This window comes from Ascidiella aspersa, chromosome 6, assembly GCF_963924565.1.
Source record: "Ascidiella aspersa chromosome 6, kaAscAspe10.2, whole genome shotgun sequence".
Classification (NCBI taxonomy): Eukaryota; Metazoa; Chordata; class Ascidiacea; order Phlebobranchia; family Ascidiidae; genus Ascidiella; species Ascidiella aspersa.
In genome coordinates, this window is record NC_139452.1 from 8,060,205 (window position 1) to 8,076,285 (window position 16,081).

Below are 16,081 nucleotides of genomic sequence, written 5' to 3' on the forward strand. Positions count from 1 at the left end.
CTTAAAGGGCCACCATGTGATACGGAAATAGCTGAGGTTACCTTGTAGGCGTTTCAATCTGCCAGACAACTTTTTGGAACAATAGTATCTATACTCGTCATTGTCAGGCTTGCTATCTCGAGTGTTTTAAAAAGGAAAATGTGACCATGTTCGCCCGCAAAAAAAAAACACCAAACGCATGAAATTTTTAGAGATGACGTCAAAGTCACTTCATAGTGATAGTGGAGCGTCTAAAACAAGCAACCCTGTGGAACATTAGGCTAATGAGTTACGCCATAGCTGTTCGGACTATTTCACAATTTATATTTACACTTTTCTGAGACATACTTATGCCGATGGTTTTGCAATCGATGTTAGAGATCATTCACAACGAGAAACTTCAAGTGCTACCTGTAGGCATCATCATTCCTAATATAATTTTGGTGGTTCTATATGTTCAACTTTAGACCCAAGCGCATAATTGCGAGGATGCAAGTTAATCTACAGATGTTAAGGGATTCTGTATCCTCCTTGTCACTACATCGCCAGATACAACTCAATTTCCAGATATTAGTTCAAATGGTACTCTTATAACAGCCCATGTCTATGATACTTTATGCTTAACAGATAGCTCTGAAATTGGTAATCCTACTGATCCGTTGGTAATGCCATTAACGAAAGAATATACTCCGCAGGTAGGCAATAAATATAGGCTGTTTAATTTAAAATTTGACTTTGTTAAATAACACGTCTGGGTGCGCCGTATTTTATTGCCCATATAGACTAGCGTAAGTTGAGAGTATACATGTCACATTTTTCTCTATCTTTACGGTGCTTTCAGGTGATGCTATCGGGGCGAGTGTTATTCTGCTGCTTCTGGACGTTTTTCGGCACCTTGTGTTTAAAAAGTATTGCTATAATTGCGACATAAAATGCATGTTGATTAAGTTGAACTGTTTCACGCGGATCGTTAATGTCGCAAGAAACACGGCGTTGAATTAAGAAGGTAAAAACAACCGATTCGCCGCGACCGTATTAGCATTAAGTTTACGTATTCACGGTCTTCCCAAAATGTTTTTTTTAAATAAGATAAAATTGAAGCAAGCCTTTTTTTATTGCTTTTAAGCATAAGGTACAGCATTACTGCTCGAGTATAGTTTGCGCCTTAAATACACATGCATTTTAAACGTCGCTTCTGTAGGTGGTGAGCATGGAAACAACTGCGCTACTCATGACCGTATCGATAGTTTATTTTTATTTTTTTATCAATTGAGTGCGTTTTTAGAGTTTTACAAACGGCAGTCAAAATTTATCCCTTTCCATCCTAAAAGTATATTGAATGATAAGAGGGGAGAATTTAATAGTAGGCCGTGCGCGCTTTCCTGAACTGAAATAGCGGAACTAATCAAGAGCGAAAATCGTGATTCTGCGAAAATATATACAATGGCGTATTATTGGCGTTGTGGCAAACTACAAATTTAAAACCGTACTCGCCGTAATCGCATAGAGATCGCAAGCAGATAGTCTAATATCTATTACACCAGTTTATTTGCGGGCTAAAAAATGCCTTTGACGTCGCTATACACACACAACATGGCCATAGCCATACATTATCAGTTAGTTTTAGTGGCAAACATCCTGAAAGTTGGCCCCTGAATGGGTATTATTATACTCTCAAGAGATACACCTTAGTGATATTTAGGGTTGGCATTAGGGGACCACGAGGACATTTCCTCTCCAAAAAAGAAAAAACAAATTGGCAAACCTCACGTCAATGCTCTCCAGTCTGTAGTAACCACAAACTCACAATCTATACCATATACGTCAATCTATAAAACGCTAATATTTAACATTTGAATCAGCGACACTCAAATTTTCGTTTGTTAAAAGCTGATTGACTCCAAACGCGGATGATTACTTTTGCTTGGGCTTTTTGCAAACATCAAAATTCAGAATTCTATAAAACTATTTTTGGCAATCGTTCTTCGAAATTGTTCGTTAGGTGTACTTTTGCATAGTAAATTTAAAGGTATAATGAAAATAATCATTTTGCCTTGTGTAAGTTCGTCTATAAAAAGTACATTGTGCTTTAGTGGGAAAGTTTTTCGGCCCCTTTGTCCTCATCAAACTCTGGTGTTTCGAATATCACGATTCGAATTGTGTAGCTGGCCACAATGGCATTTTGTGAGTTCGGCTTTAACGCGGCTCTTTTGTACAACGCACGTGTATGTCAATGGGGTTAGCTTTTAAAATTAACTTCCCTTCCAATGTCTTAGGTCACTGATTGGACTTAATGAATAAATGGACTTAAGTGCACTTAAATCATTGTTTCCAAATGACCTGACTTGACTTAAGTCTTTTAGACAAAAGTCTTGATTTATTTAGACAAATGACTTGGTTTGAAGTGAAGTGTTTTCGATAAGAATTTTTTTTTACGAAATTGGAACCTTTATTCAAATTTTTGACACAGAAAACAATTTGCTTGCTGTGTATAGCGTTTTTGGTATTGTTTTAGTTGATGCATTTCTCATAATAGGACGTGCTTACTAATTTTGATTGCTTAACGTGTAATTTTTATAACAAGGAGTTGACTTGGAATTTACTTGCTTTAACTATGACTTGACTGGGACCTGTTATAAATTCAAAATGACTTGAATTGGACTTAAGGACTTGTTTACAACATTGCATTTCAATTTAATGCAGTATGTCTTTTTAATTATTGTGACTCACAAGAGGCCGCAGTTATTTACAGACCGCGATTGTCATATATACTGCGCAAAGATGACACGCAAAATCGTGATGCGTTTCTTATTGAAAAAATATACATACTTTCAATTTTTTACCCGTCTATGTTAAGACGGGTAAATATTTCAGTAAAAAACTAGAAATGAAACTACAAAATCCAAGAATGATTTAATAACTAAAGCAAGTTAAAGATGCGAAACTAACACAATTCGACTGATTCCTTGTCTATTTCAAGCGATCCGTGACTTAGGTTCGGAGCGAGAATAAAACAATACATTCTCAAAGTGCGTACAAAGGATATATTAATACTGGAGCCTGAATACAAAAACCTAAGTTTGTATTTTCTGTTCGTATTTTGTCTTTGAACAAATTACCCTTCCCTTGACTTTTATTTCACGATTTCTTTCATTCGACAACTTACCTTTATTTATACTTGTTTATTATGGTTCGCAAGATGAAAAATATTTTTCCATACATTAGGAGCCCTAATTAGGCATCAATCATATTTAGTGACTTTTACTTTTGTTCCCTACAATTAGGTTCTTGCCACGGTTTAAAAACTCTTGGGTTTATTGTTGGCTAATATTGAGATAAGAACTGTGCAACAAGAGGTTTTGCTCAACAAATAGGCAGCCAACACACGGGCATGCTTTCCATACCAAGCTCTAAAATAATTTAAGAACATAAGAGGTAAATGTTGTAATGCCAATAAGTTATCGGGCACTTTTACACCACTGAGCTTGTTTTATCACTACGTTGGTGCTAGTTTGTAATCGCACGATTCGTTATTGCTGTTTAAATTTGTGGTTTGTTGCAATTTGTTGCTTTGTAAGGAATCTGTCTTGCATGATACGTTGTTATCCTGGATTCTTGTATAGGACGTCGAAACGTCGATTCATTATAATAAACTGCTGGATGAGCAACACTCGGTTATAAGAGGTAAATATTGCGCGTAAACAACAACCCAGGGTTACAACTACGACCGTGGACTTTTGCATTTTTCGATCTCGCCCGATTAATACGATAAGTGAGCAGAATAAATCACTTTGTTTTGTTTAAGTTGGATTTCGATGTAATGATAGCAAAGTATTAGTTAGAAGCGGTGGGTATAAAATTTACAGGTATTTAGAGAACACGAACAATTCACTATTGAGCTACATTCACATATATAACTCATATCTTCTTCTTTGCCGCTCTGTCTTTACTGAATATACATTCAACCCTAAAAAAGGGCACCTGCTTGAAATTGGCGGTAATTGACAGATAATGAACAAGCAGAAGATTGTACTGTTGGAAATTTATTTTTAAAGTAAACCATTTGATTTGTGTTCAGAAGTACAGAGTTTATATTCATGACAATAGTGTAAGATTTGGGAAAACAGAAGCCTGGCTGGTGTACGGCTTCACAAAATCCCTAAATATTAGGGGGGCATAACATCAAACCCGTATAACGATTACAACGACCACGGTTCAGTCTGATAAGCCAGTAGTTTTAAACGGTTAAGTGAGGTGCTTTGTAGCTGTTTGACAAAATCTAAGAGGAAATTTTGGTGCACACTGTCAACCACAATTCTTTTCACAGTTTCATGGCTAATTTTAACCTAGGCCTATCGCTGAACAGTGAGAACTTTCTATTAGAATGACGCATGCGAAAAAGGTTGCTAAACGTCGGGTATAAAAAAACTTCCTGGTGTGCGATTCTGTATTGGCATTTGTGTGATTAATGCGACTTCCTATTTCCTTCTAATGCCTTAAAAGCGTCATAGGGCTTTCAAACTTAACGGCTACCAACTATTTCTTATGTTTAGGAGGAAGTTTGTTAACAATTGTTTTTCTTTTGTTTGTCGGTATTTGTTGGGACTTAGGCATACTAACATGTATCGAACGTAACCAGAACTGCTGTTTGTGATATTTCAATGCGGAACAAATCTGAAAATATTTGGTTTGGCTTAGGAATGGAAAGTATAATGACAACGAATCTGGTACTTCTATAAGCGAAGCTAAAACGTTTGCTCTTTGTTCGCAAGTCGTATAAGCTCAACAGTGAATGTTTCACAAAGTTTTAATAAGGCCATTTGTATGTTCAAGAAGTTTAGACAAATGGTTAATAAACCAAAGTACGTTGTAGTGAAAGATAGGGTTTGAGTAATTAGATGCCTATATTTAGTATTGGAACAAAATGCAATTTACGATTCTTCTGGAGGCGTTAATATTTTTATGTGGCTTTTGCCAAGCTACAGGTTAGTAGCAACTAATGACAATCATTATATAAACATAGATATAAAATTGTTTGAAAAAAGTATAGTTAGTTACAGCATTTTACTAAGGTCTATAAGGCGCCTAAAGTAAAAGTTTACCAAACTTCTTACCACATTAACAAGTAAAACTCATAGTTATAAACATGAGTAAAAACAGGATCAGACGTTTTGTTTAAAGGAAAATATATTTCGCCAAGTGCCATCATCAGTTCCTGTAAAAGTACAAATAAATAAATGAAATCAGAGCGCAGCCATCAACAAACCAATAAAAGTAAACAATAAAATATTAAAACACGATAATAGACTAAAAACGCAATGAAAAACTCGACAGCCTCACAGGCAACACGACTGGGATAAATGAGTAGGCGACGCAAATAAGTGGAGGAAGGGAAAAACAAAATACATATGAGCAGTGCGAGATGCTAGACGGTAAAATGCGGCTCGAATGGGTAGCGATAAGATAGCGGTTTATCTTATTCGCGGTAGAATCATTTTTTGGATGTTAATGGTTGCGTTGACTACCTTTAGCCACTTAGCTTCACATATGTCCAACTTTTTAAAAGGTGTTTTTCTTACCACACTTGTATGACTTTAAAGCTTGCAGTCCTACGATGTTCGCAGTGGGAAATACCATTTACACATTATCTGATACGCTCGTGGATGCGAACACGGCAAGTAATGAGTGCAAGTTGTTGGGCGGGCAACTTGCTGTTGTCAAAGATCAAGCTGTCAAAGATAAGTTTTACCAGGAGATTTTGCGGAAGTACAATAATACAGGTAAGATCCGGCAACGGAATTGAAGCGAAACGCATAACCTTTCTCTTTTTGGCGGTAAGTATTTGTAGCATATAGATCAGTGATTCTCAACCTTTTTTAGAGCCAAAGCCGCATTTCAAACCTATAAAGTTTGCAAGGAGCCGCATAAAAACAACAGTAGGCATATAATTGAAAAACATTAAGAAAGCAACAAGAAAACAACAAAAATACATTACGCTAGCCTAGGCTAACTAATTAACACTGTTGAAACAGCTATTTCTTATTGCCATAGCTTGTCGATCAAGACTAAATATATTATGACGTCACAAGTCACAAAATTATTTTAAAGAGCCGGACGGAAGTAGCCCGGTAACATTAGTACTTCGTACTCGGGATCCTTGCTGATCAAATTTGTTCACTTTTAATTTATTTTACTTCCTTTGTTGCAATTCTGCTACTGCTAACTAATTTTTCACTCCGTTAGTGAGAGCCGCAAAATATACAGTTGAGAGCCGCGGTTGAGAATCACTGATATAGAGTCTTATAGACCTACTACTGGTACAATGTTGTATGCAATAATATCTTCCACTCGTTACAACGCTAAATTGTTATTTATAAAGTCTATCTGTAGTCCAAAGTGTGCAAAAACGTTACATTATTAATATTTCGTTTTAAAACCATAGTTGTCGAAGTTAATAACTAATAAAACTGATGTTTTAAATGAGTATGTCTTTTTTAAATAAAAAACTTTTTCATGCGGTTTTAGATGTTTTATTAAAACAATAAATAGTACACGCTTGATTTTGCCAAGATCTACAAAGAGTTTACATCTTGTACGATTATCTTCCTGATAAGAGCACACCTCCCCAATCGAGAATAGTTTACAAATTCTCGAAGGATTCAGCGATAACTGGCAATTGGAAGAGTGCGAAAGAACTTCATCAAATCTGGTACTTGGACCTATACAAAACGTGAGAGTTTATTAAAAATACTTCATCTATCATTTAACTGATCACGTAGCTGTTTTTTAAACACCCAACAAATGGTCAACATAATGAAATATGTCCGATATTATCGTATCGGAGCCGATAGCCGCTACCAAGGGGTGGTATCGGTACTCGCTCGATAGTTTCATATCGGTGCCGACCCGATACCAAATAATATAGGAATTCCAGTCATGATGATTCGTGATCCAAGCCAGCGATTGCTATAACTTGAAGACTATTTTTCAAAAAACAGCAATATTAACGTTAGTCAACTAAATTTCGTAGCGCTAAATCAAATGTCTTATAATCTGGAAAAATAGCTGACGTTTCTATTTTATGTGTTTTGCTTGTTTGAGCTTAGTAATGACCTTATTTGGTATCGGATTGCGTGGTACTCTTTGGCGGAAAATAAGGTGGTAGCCTTCTCGCAATAAAATTACACCATGAAACAACCTGAATATTAAACATGGTGTAAAACTGCAGTTGGTGGGAGCAGTGGTTTTTTAAGGTGTTTTGGGAGACCTAAACGGACTTGCAACTTTTTGGTATTTAAATGAAACACTTGCGGTCTCTTAAAACTACTTAGCGGTCACCCAAACCAAACCTTAAAAAAACCTGGGTGGGAGTGTCACTCATCTATTGGCAAACAGCGTACGAGAATGTCTTAGGCCTATATAAAACAGTGTACCAGAATATCATATTTAAAACAGCGTACAAGAATGTCATATTTTCTGTCACAAGTTGAAGCGGTCGTAATGGTAAGTATAGTAACACGATGATACATTGGTTTATAATGTTACATTCAGTTGATAAACGACGGGCTGTAGTTCCTAACGGAATCATGGCTAATAGGCTATAAGGCGAGAGAAAATGTTTTAGATCCAACAATCCTAAGCTATACGCATCTGAGGTAATTGCGTTTAAGTCTACTATAGTTCATTGCTCATATACAGACATGCGCACAGCAGAGCTGCCCTGCTACATTAAATATATTTCCCAATAAACGTGCATAATTGCACTTTTGTATATATGTTAAACATTTTCGTCAAAAAACGGTATCTTTTGCTGATTAACTCCTATTACAAAACACCATAATCAACACTACGATATATAACTAATTTTCAGTGATAATGCACAGAGGATAGCAGTTTACTTTTGCCAATATCATAGCGAAAGATGGAGGGTTGTGACACAAGGAGAAAAATCACAAAGCGGAATAATAAACAACGGTTGCCCAACCTCCGAATGTAAGTGTTTGCGTATATTACTCTATAATTGTGCGTGATTTTCCGCGTGCACAAATTGTCTTTAGTGTACGCCTACGACATACTCCACAAGGAAATTATAGTCAAATAATTTATTTTATGGTCCTATATCGATCTTTAGATACGATTTATATTGAATTTGATGTCATTACTTTAACGCAAAAAAATACATTTCCATTAGTAATTTTGTATTTAGAATCTGAACGTCTAAAAAAGCAAATATCTCTAATTAAAATGTAACCATTTTAATTAAATGTAACCATTTTAATTAAATGTAACCATTTAATTGCATAAGCTTTCTTAAAAGCCTTTTCGGAACCTGCTTATCAGGTGTTGCTTAGATTTACAACCGTGACGTTGTTTACTGATGGATCGTATGTTTCGTTTAGTCTTGCAACTGGAAAACAGTTTTCCCCACAATCGTACCTAATGCGTTACGGCCAACTATGGTTATATGATTAACTGATTAGAAACAACGACTTTCAAAGTTAAGAACAAATTTCATCGCAAAATTTTATATTTTTTCAGCATGGTCTAACGACTTTGGTTTGTTTGCATGGAAATCACAAGTTGCTGATAGCCAAACGATTTACAATTTCGTTAGAAACTTCCATCCAATTTCAAGCAGATTGACTGATGTAAATCGCTTTTTCGATGGGTTTAATACTTCAAGGGGCAATTTCAACGTTCCAGGTACGCATTTCAATTCATGCACTTTATTCTGGCCTATAATATAGGGATTTGGAAAGGGCCAGAAAATTCAATCAAAATATTTTTTTCTGCATCCAGAACCCTTTACATTTAATACGTTAACGTTTAAAATAGTGAGGAGCGTATTTGTGGGAGCGCGATACAACACCAATTCCAAACAGTGGCTTTGGAGCGATGGTCAAAATGCCAACTTTTCCAATAACCCTTTCAAGTGCAAACAGAAAGCATTCTCGTATGGAATGAAAGATCTAGAAGATAGAAATTGCTCGGGGCAACTCGCCTACTATTCGTGTGAAATAAGACCAACACGTAAGTATAGGCTATATGCCTTTAGAAAAATTGCAATACGTTTGCATACAGGGGTGTAATTTTGTGCATCTCCTCGTGTTCCAATGGACCCCGAACATTAGGCATTCGCGAAAATTGAGATAAGCAATCCACAAATGACCTCAGATATTTGGGTTTGTTGTTACATCGCATTTAGAAGGCATGGTGTATTTATTTAATAAGTTGATTTGTGCTGTTAAAGTTTCATTCAGAGTATATTACTAAAATACTCAACGAAAATTTCACTCAGGGTGCTGAAAATCATAGTTTTTTTTATTTTTTAAGGGGTGTCATAAGCGATAAAACGTTAAGAATCACTGGATTAAATTTACCTGAGAGCTGTAATGTTACATTTTTTAAATTCGAAGAAATAAAAAGTAAAATATTATCATATTTCAGGTGATGCTTGATAGATTTTTATTTTTGCTAACTTGTTATTTGCCACACCGCGATGGCATATTCATCAGTGAAAAAGATCCGTTTAACAAATAGGGGGGTCAATTTGGAACTGTTAGCGCCAATTTTTTTATACACTCTGTATTTGCAAACTTGGCTTAAATGGTAACTACCTGCGTTTTTTCTGACTTTTGTTTAGTTTCTACACGGATTATACTGAAGGACTGTAATTCCACTGTGATTAACGTCACCTGGTCAAACGACATTTCTCCACTAGCCAAGAAAACAGGATCCATTTATCAGTTAAAAGTAAGGCCTATGACAAATTGTCGTATTTTAAAATATTATGCGTGCATAATAGTTGCTTTTTAATTTTCATTTAGTTTCACTTCGTTTTGAAGCTTGTAATTCGAATTGTAAAGCACCCTTTTGATAAAAAAACTATACCGGGCGAAAATATTATAGTGTATTAGGTGTAAATAAAAGTAAACTGTCCATAAGTGTAATGACTCCAAAGAATTTATCATTGTGACGTTGTATCTTACACTGTCATATTAACTTTTTCTTTGTTATAGTTTCTGCATAGTCCTCTCACTGTATTTGCTAACACACATTATTAGCTATTTGCTAGAGTTTAGAAAATGTAAATGACGTACAGCGTAAAGCAAAACCTCAAGCATAGCACATCACACTGTGACATGATTTGTTTTTTAGGTTACGGTTTCGCAAAATGGTCAGAGAATTCTTGTAAAAACTTTTAATCAAACAGTTTCAAGTTTCACGGTTGTCGGATTAAAGAAACGTACCTTGTATGATATACAGGTGATTGCAGCTCAACTCAGGAGTTTTGATTTTGTTTTAATTGTTATTTATTTCGTTAGATCAACGCTTCAATCACTGGTTGTAGCTCGTATAACGTTGTTTTAAATAGCAAAATGACAACAGGATATGGGAAACCTGATCCAGTCAATGACGCCTACGTCAAGTCACCAATGCCCTGTGTTGTGGCTTTTAATAAATCATCAACCGACAACTATATCGTCGCATATGAGGTATGCGTTTTCTTACATGGCATAGTTTTCGTTCATTGGTGTAATCATTGGACCCCAAATAATTTTGATGTCCCTTTTAGAATATTAGATGAACAAAAACTGATATGCTATAGAACCAACGGCAAACTTTACTGTTTTATTAATAGATTACAGCAAACAGTGCGAAACACGAGAGCGTTCACAATTTTTTGGCCAATGCTGATAGATTCCGCGTCGATATCAATAATTATCCAAGTGGAGAAAACATAAGCTTTACGGTAAGCATATTGAATAAAACAAATGATTAAAATGATTATATTAATGTTAAAAAATATAATAAAATATCAAATGTTCACATTTGACATGCTTAACAGATCAAGGCATTCTCTTGCGAGGGCGGCAGTCACATAATGAAAGTCAGCGGTTTTTGTTTTACGCCTGTCAATACAACCACCACGGCCACTGGCGTTAGTTCGACTGAAAGTGCAATTGGCAAGCTCAGCAATAACACCGGTAGTAAACTTAAGAAATCAGGGTTTGGGGGAAACATTACAATAGCGTCTATATTACACCTTTTCCTAAATGTACATTAAGACGAATTATGAAATTTCACTAAATGAAATAAAAGAAAATTACAATTACACAACGACCGAACTTATAACGTTATGAGCTGATTAAATTGCATTCACAAAAATAAGTTAGTTCGGTTACATTATAATCGGTTACCACTGCTCGGTGGGTCAGATTCTTATAAACTATAAACATCTGCACCTAAAATCTTAGAACCAGTGTTGTCTTACTTAGTTTTCAACGTAACGGTTTGATTTTAGATCTTGGATTAATCTTTGGCATCATCTCCACTTCGATTTTAATCCTATTGGTTAGTGTTTTAGTCGGACAGAAAATACGGTGGGTAACAGTAATTAAACACGTGAACATTTCGTGAGCTGCAAAAATGTTTTTGATTAAATTTCATGCTTGGATTCATGAACGAAATACCGACCAACAAAGACCAGAAAACAATCAACCAACGTCTGGCATTGGTAATGATTTCAGCTTGGTTAAAATATCTTACGTTATGCTTAATTCCTCTATGCTTTTTTTAGCAGCCGTTAATATATGACGTAAAACAACTAGATCATAAAGCAGTGTTTTCTTAACATTTAAATCGCCAATCGGTTTGGGTCGGTAGCTGACTGGAGTATTTCACCTGGTTAGATTTATTGACATTCGTTCTGAGCAAGATTTCTCTGAAATTGCAACAATTGCGACATCGCTCATAATGAATAAATTTGAAGTTATTATTAATAATCTCTTATTTGAGCTTTGTTTGCGTTAAGCTTAAAATTAGTTCGGTGAAGAAAATTAGGTTGCCAAAACTTTGCTGTTATTACTATTTGGGTAGTCGCCAAATAAGGTTAAGAAACACTGTTATAAAGCAATTATTTTAACAAACGTCCTGTTAGCTAAAGTTGTACAACCAGGTTGTGAAAATTTTAGTGTTGAGTGTAAAAGAAATTGCGTAACATAGATAAAGTTAAATTTATGTAAGAAATGCAAAAAAGTAATTTTGGGGTTAAGCTTTGTACCACCACCGGATTCGCTGTAACTTCGTTTAAGGTCAGCCTTATGTTTTTTAGCAATTCAAACTTTCCAGAAACAAGACGACGGACCTTATATGCTTCCACAAGGTAATGCATAGATAAATTTCCATCAAGGCTACAACAAACTTACATTATAATTTCATTTCATATTATTTGACACACTCAATCAACACACTGTTCAACTGAATATACTTTGCCTTTTCAACAAAAATCCTACTGGCGAAACTCGTAATTTCATTTCAATGAATACGTTTAAACTCCAAACCAACAGCAACTCATCCAACCGAAGTAAACAAACGGCTTAACCGTCGTTCAACCTTAATTTCAAAAGTTGAATAAAAAACATTGACAAGCCTTTTTGGGATTTCAAACCATTTTCTGTAACCAGGATAATTAGTATAGCACAGGGGTTCTTAAACTTTTTTACCGCGGACCCCTAAAATTGACTTTCATCTCGCGTGGACCACTGTAGGCAAAAACAAAAATTAAAAAAAGACGTCATAAATTAACGTCACAGTGCAAATAGACTTCATAAATTTGCTGATTTTGGTCCAAAATCGTAAAAGTGAAATGGAGTCTAAATACATTCAGTGCAAAACCGTTTTATTTTTAACTAAATTGATTTCTTTAATAAATTGATTACTTCTTAAATAAACACTAATATTTCAATTAGACCTTTGTGGACCCCCTAAAACTAGTTCACGGACCCACAAGGGGTCCATGGACCCCAGTTTGAGAACCCCTGGTATAGCATGATAGCCTGCCCTAGTCGATACGTATTAGCGCACCAGGTTTTCTATCCTAGTAGAAATTCAATCTTCATATTTCACGTTTTAACTGAAATATGCAGTAAATTTAAATGGCCTTTCAATTGCCTTATATACATATTATAACCGCGATCTGAAATACATTTTTAATGTTAGTTAACGTCTAATATATATATATATATATATATATATATAGTTATTTATAAAACGTGTTGCTTTCTGAGGCTTGCAGACTTAATGCCCACCTGCTTTAAACGAGCAACACTTGCCTTAACTGGTTTATAATTTATAAAATGTTAACAAATAGTTCTGCCACCATAGCACTTATAAACGTGGGACAAAGTACAGGTGTTTCTAAATTTTGTGACTTAATTGTTACGACGTAAAGTATAGTGTTGTGACAAGAACCTGTTAATATAAAAGTGACCCCATTGTAACGTGGATTTTGTATAAAAATGTTTTGCTTTGGTCTATGCCAGTGGTTCTCAACCTTTTATGCTTCGTGGCCCCCTTTGAAAGGCTCTCGACCCACTTATGAAAATACCAAGCATTGTGTTTAACGTATTTTACTTGTTTCACTTCTTCACTAATAATAAATACAGCCATTAATAAAAGAACAAAAGCGCTTAATTTTAAAAATTGTATAATTAAGTCATTTCAATTTAAATTAGCTTATACAGTCATTACAAATCTTGTTCTTCGACGCCGCCAAGGTATTTTTTATGTTAGGCTCTGTTTTGTACTAGGCCCATCGATGTAACTACAATCGTCGAGATGATTTCTCGATTTTCGTTTTACTAATGGGTTACTATTAGCCTACTTGACAAATAAGCTGTGCATGAACCGCTGAATGTTGGCCTAAAAAATGGCCTTGAATATTTGAATAACCCTTAAGGCGTTTTACGATGGAATGTTTCTTTTGCAACTGAACGCCCTTAATTGCTAAATCCGTTGCACCTGACATTGCACACTTGTTGCTCGCCTAACTGCCTTTGTCGGACACTTAATGATTACGCAAGGGTATCGGCAAGTAATAATTGGCCGCCTGAAAAACACTGACGCCGCACTGCATGGCTACATATGAAGCAGAAAAGTAATTGTTTTGCCTCTGCGACAGGCCTTAAACCAAACTTGCCACTCGCAAACGACCAATTAGGAGTAACTTTCCGCGATAAAATGAATAAAAATGGTTCAATATTTTACTATAAACATCCCTACTGACGAGTCAAAGCACATGTCAGAAAAATGGGTGACAAAACGTTACAAGAAAGGTTTACAGTCATAATAAAAAAACACAAAATTAACTGGTAAATTTTGCAAATAGTGACACTTTGGTTTTTGGAATATCTAGCTAGAGAGCTATGCCCGTGGCTCCCCAAAGACCGCTCCGTGGCCCCTAGGGGGCCGAGGGCCACGGTTGAGAAACCCTGATCTATGCCATGGCGATTTCTGACTGCACTGCTGGCAAATAGCACTAACACAATGAACTGTTTAGGTCCCCACCACTACGAGAATGTGGCGCCCAAGACGACAAATGTGTACGAAAACACATAGAGCACACCACTTGGACTTGAAGAACGGATAGATGACAAAAAAATTACCGTAATCACCAAAAAACAATTCCGACTACATAAATTGTAAACCGTCTGCTGTTCTTCTTCAGAAAAAAGTTATTAACTTGTATAGCTTTCGTGGAACAAACAGTTTTTTTTTTAATGTGTTGGATATTAAGAAGAGCTAAACTTTTCTTAACAAATCGCATTAGCTCGGCAGACTTTGACAAAATTCTGAATAATTGATTCCAGTGAAGCTTTGTTTTATAAAATTCGCTCCGATCAATGAACTCTATAATAAGCTTTTTTGTCGAGCTATAGTGCAGGGGCGGGCAACTTTTCCGGTTTGCGGGCCAGATATGGGAAAATGAAGTACTTAGCGGGCCGCCACAATATCAATTAAGGCCGGAAACTGTCGGCGGGCCGCTCAAAATCCCGCCGTAAGTTGCCCGCCCCTGAGCTATAGCATAATCGGTACGCTAGCACACGATTTCTATTTAATTTGTTTTAAAAAACGGTTGTTTTTCTAAGCCTTGTTCCACGTATTCTAAAAAATGCACAGTACTGTTACTTTAGACCCAGTAAGGTGTTTTAGGCAGGCTGCTCAGTCTAAATACAATCTTCGATATCCAACTAATTTATTCATTACAGCCATGCTTTGCGCTCTGGCGTAGATTTGTTTACTCTGAAAAAAAGTATATTGAAAATTTTACATAAAAATTGAAAATAAATAGGCCTCATAACGTAAAAATATAATTTTGGCATTAAAAGACAATGAAAATGTTTTGCATTGCAATCATTCATTTGATCTATTCGATGTTTTTACCTTAGAAATAAAGTACTTCGCAGTGTCGAAACGGCTAGCTTTGTTATCCGAAATATCCTTTATCGGAACATCCTCCCCCCCCCAACATCCTTTATCGGCACCCCCCCACCAACACATATAAAGCATCTGCTGTTTTAACGTTGGCGATATACGAAACATGTTGTAACGACTGTAAGGTGTTCCCTTATAGTACAATCGGTCAACCACTGAATTGTGTTATATACTCAACATAAACAATTGAGACCGTAAAATTGTTAAATTTTGTAAAATGTTTGTAATGTTAACGCATAATAATCTTTTCATGTTATAAATTAACAAGAGCAACTGGTCGAATGTTTTGACAGAGGAATAAATATAGCATTCCCTATTTCGTAAGCGATTTTTTTAAACGACATTTCAAAACATAATGAATGTTTTTTTGCGCTTCGAGTAAACTTTTTGCATGATTTTGTTACGGTTATTTAGCTATACGGCCTACAGCTATCTTTTTATTTTGCTCGTGCGCCAATATTTGTTCTATGGCAAAACTTTTCCAACTGAAATCAAATAAACGCATTTTGTCGTGCTTGGTAAAACACCTTTTGTTCCACAATATTACACCACTCCGTTGAACAACATAAAGCGTGGTTTATTTATCCACTGTTGGAAACAACGCTATGTGAGTAGGCAGAACCGGGAAGCAGCAAATACGTACAGTCGTACAAGCTGTGTGCAGTGGTTGCCTTTAGTTAACTTGAAAACGATGGAGTGTTAAACTTCAGTACTTGAGGTTTATTTTGCGGTTAGTGTGAGTCTGATGTCGGTCCAAATGTGTTATGATAAAAAGTTTTTTTTGCGTTTTTTTACCTCACGGCTCCCTGGAGACCTTTAAACACCT

At 35.8% G+C, this 16,081-nt stretch overlaps 2 protein-coding genes across 2 annotated transcripts in view; both read left to right on the forward strand.

Annotated features, from left to right (window-relative positions):
• LOC146139476 (uncharacterized) overlaps positions 1–15,773 on the forward strand; it is a 43,438-nt gene extending 27,665 nt beyond the window's left edge. Inside the window, exons 13-15 of the mRNA XM_083392462.1 lie at positions 11,432–11,497; positions 12,095–12,145; positions 14,321–15,773. Coding sequence (XP_083248588.1) covers positions 11,432–11,497; positions 12,095–12,145; positions 14,321–14,379 — 176 coding nt within the window. The 3' untranslated portion in view covers positions 14,380–15,773. The remainder of the gene's footprint in view (positions 1–11,431; positions 11,498–12,094; positions 12,146–14,320) is intronic.
• On the forward strand, positions 7,444–10,567 carry LOC146139480 (uncharacterized). The gene is made up of 7 exons (XM_083391522.1): positions 7,444–7,482; positions 7,863–7,971; positions 8,518–8,682; positions 8,815–9,009; positions 9,623–9,732; positions 10,138–10,245; positions 10,556–10,567. Exons 1-7 carry the CDS (start codon positions 7,444–7,446, stop codon positions 10,565–10,567), a joined length of 738 nt encoding a protein of 245 aa, XP_083247648.1.
• Positions 15,774–16,081: the final 308 nt, after the last annotated feature.

What these genes read in the sequence shown, in the direction of transcription:
- LOC146139480 (XM_083391522.1), top strand. Translation starts at nt 7,444, where the DNA reads ATGTCATATTTTCTGTCACAAGTTGAAGCGGTCGTAATG. An exon ending in CGGTTGCCCAACCTCCGAAT is followed by an intron (nt 7,972 to 8,517) that starts GTAAGTGTTTGC and finishes ATATTTTTTCAG; the next exon opens with CATGGTCTAACGACTTTGGT. An exon ending in GATCCATTTATCAGTTAAAA is followed by an intron (nt 9,733 to 10,137) that starts GTAAGGCCTATG and finishes TTTGTTTTTTAG; the next exon opens with GTTACGGTTTCGCAAAATGG.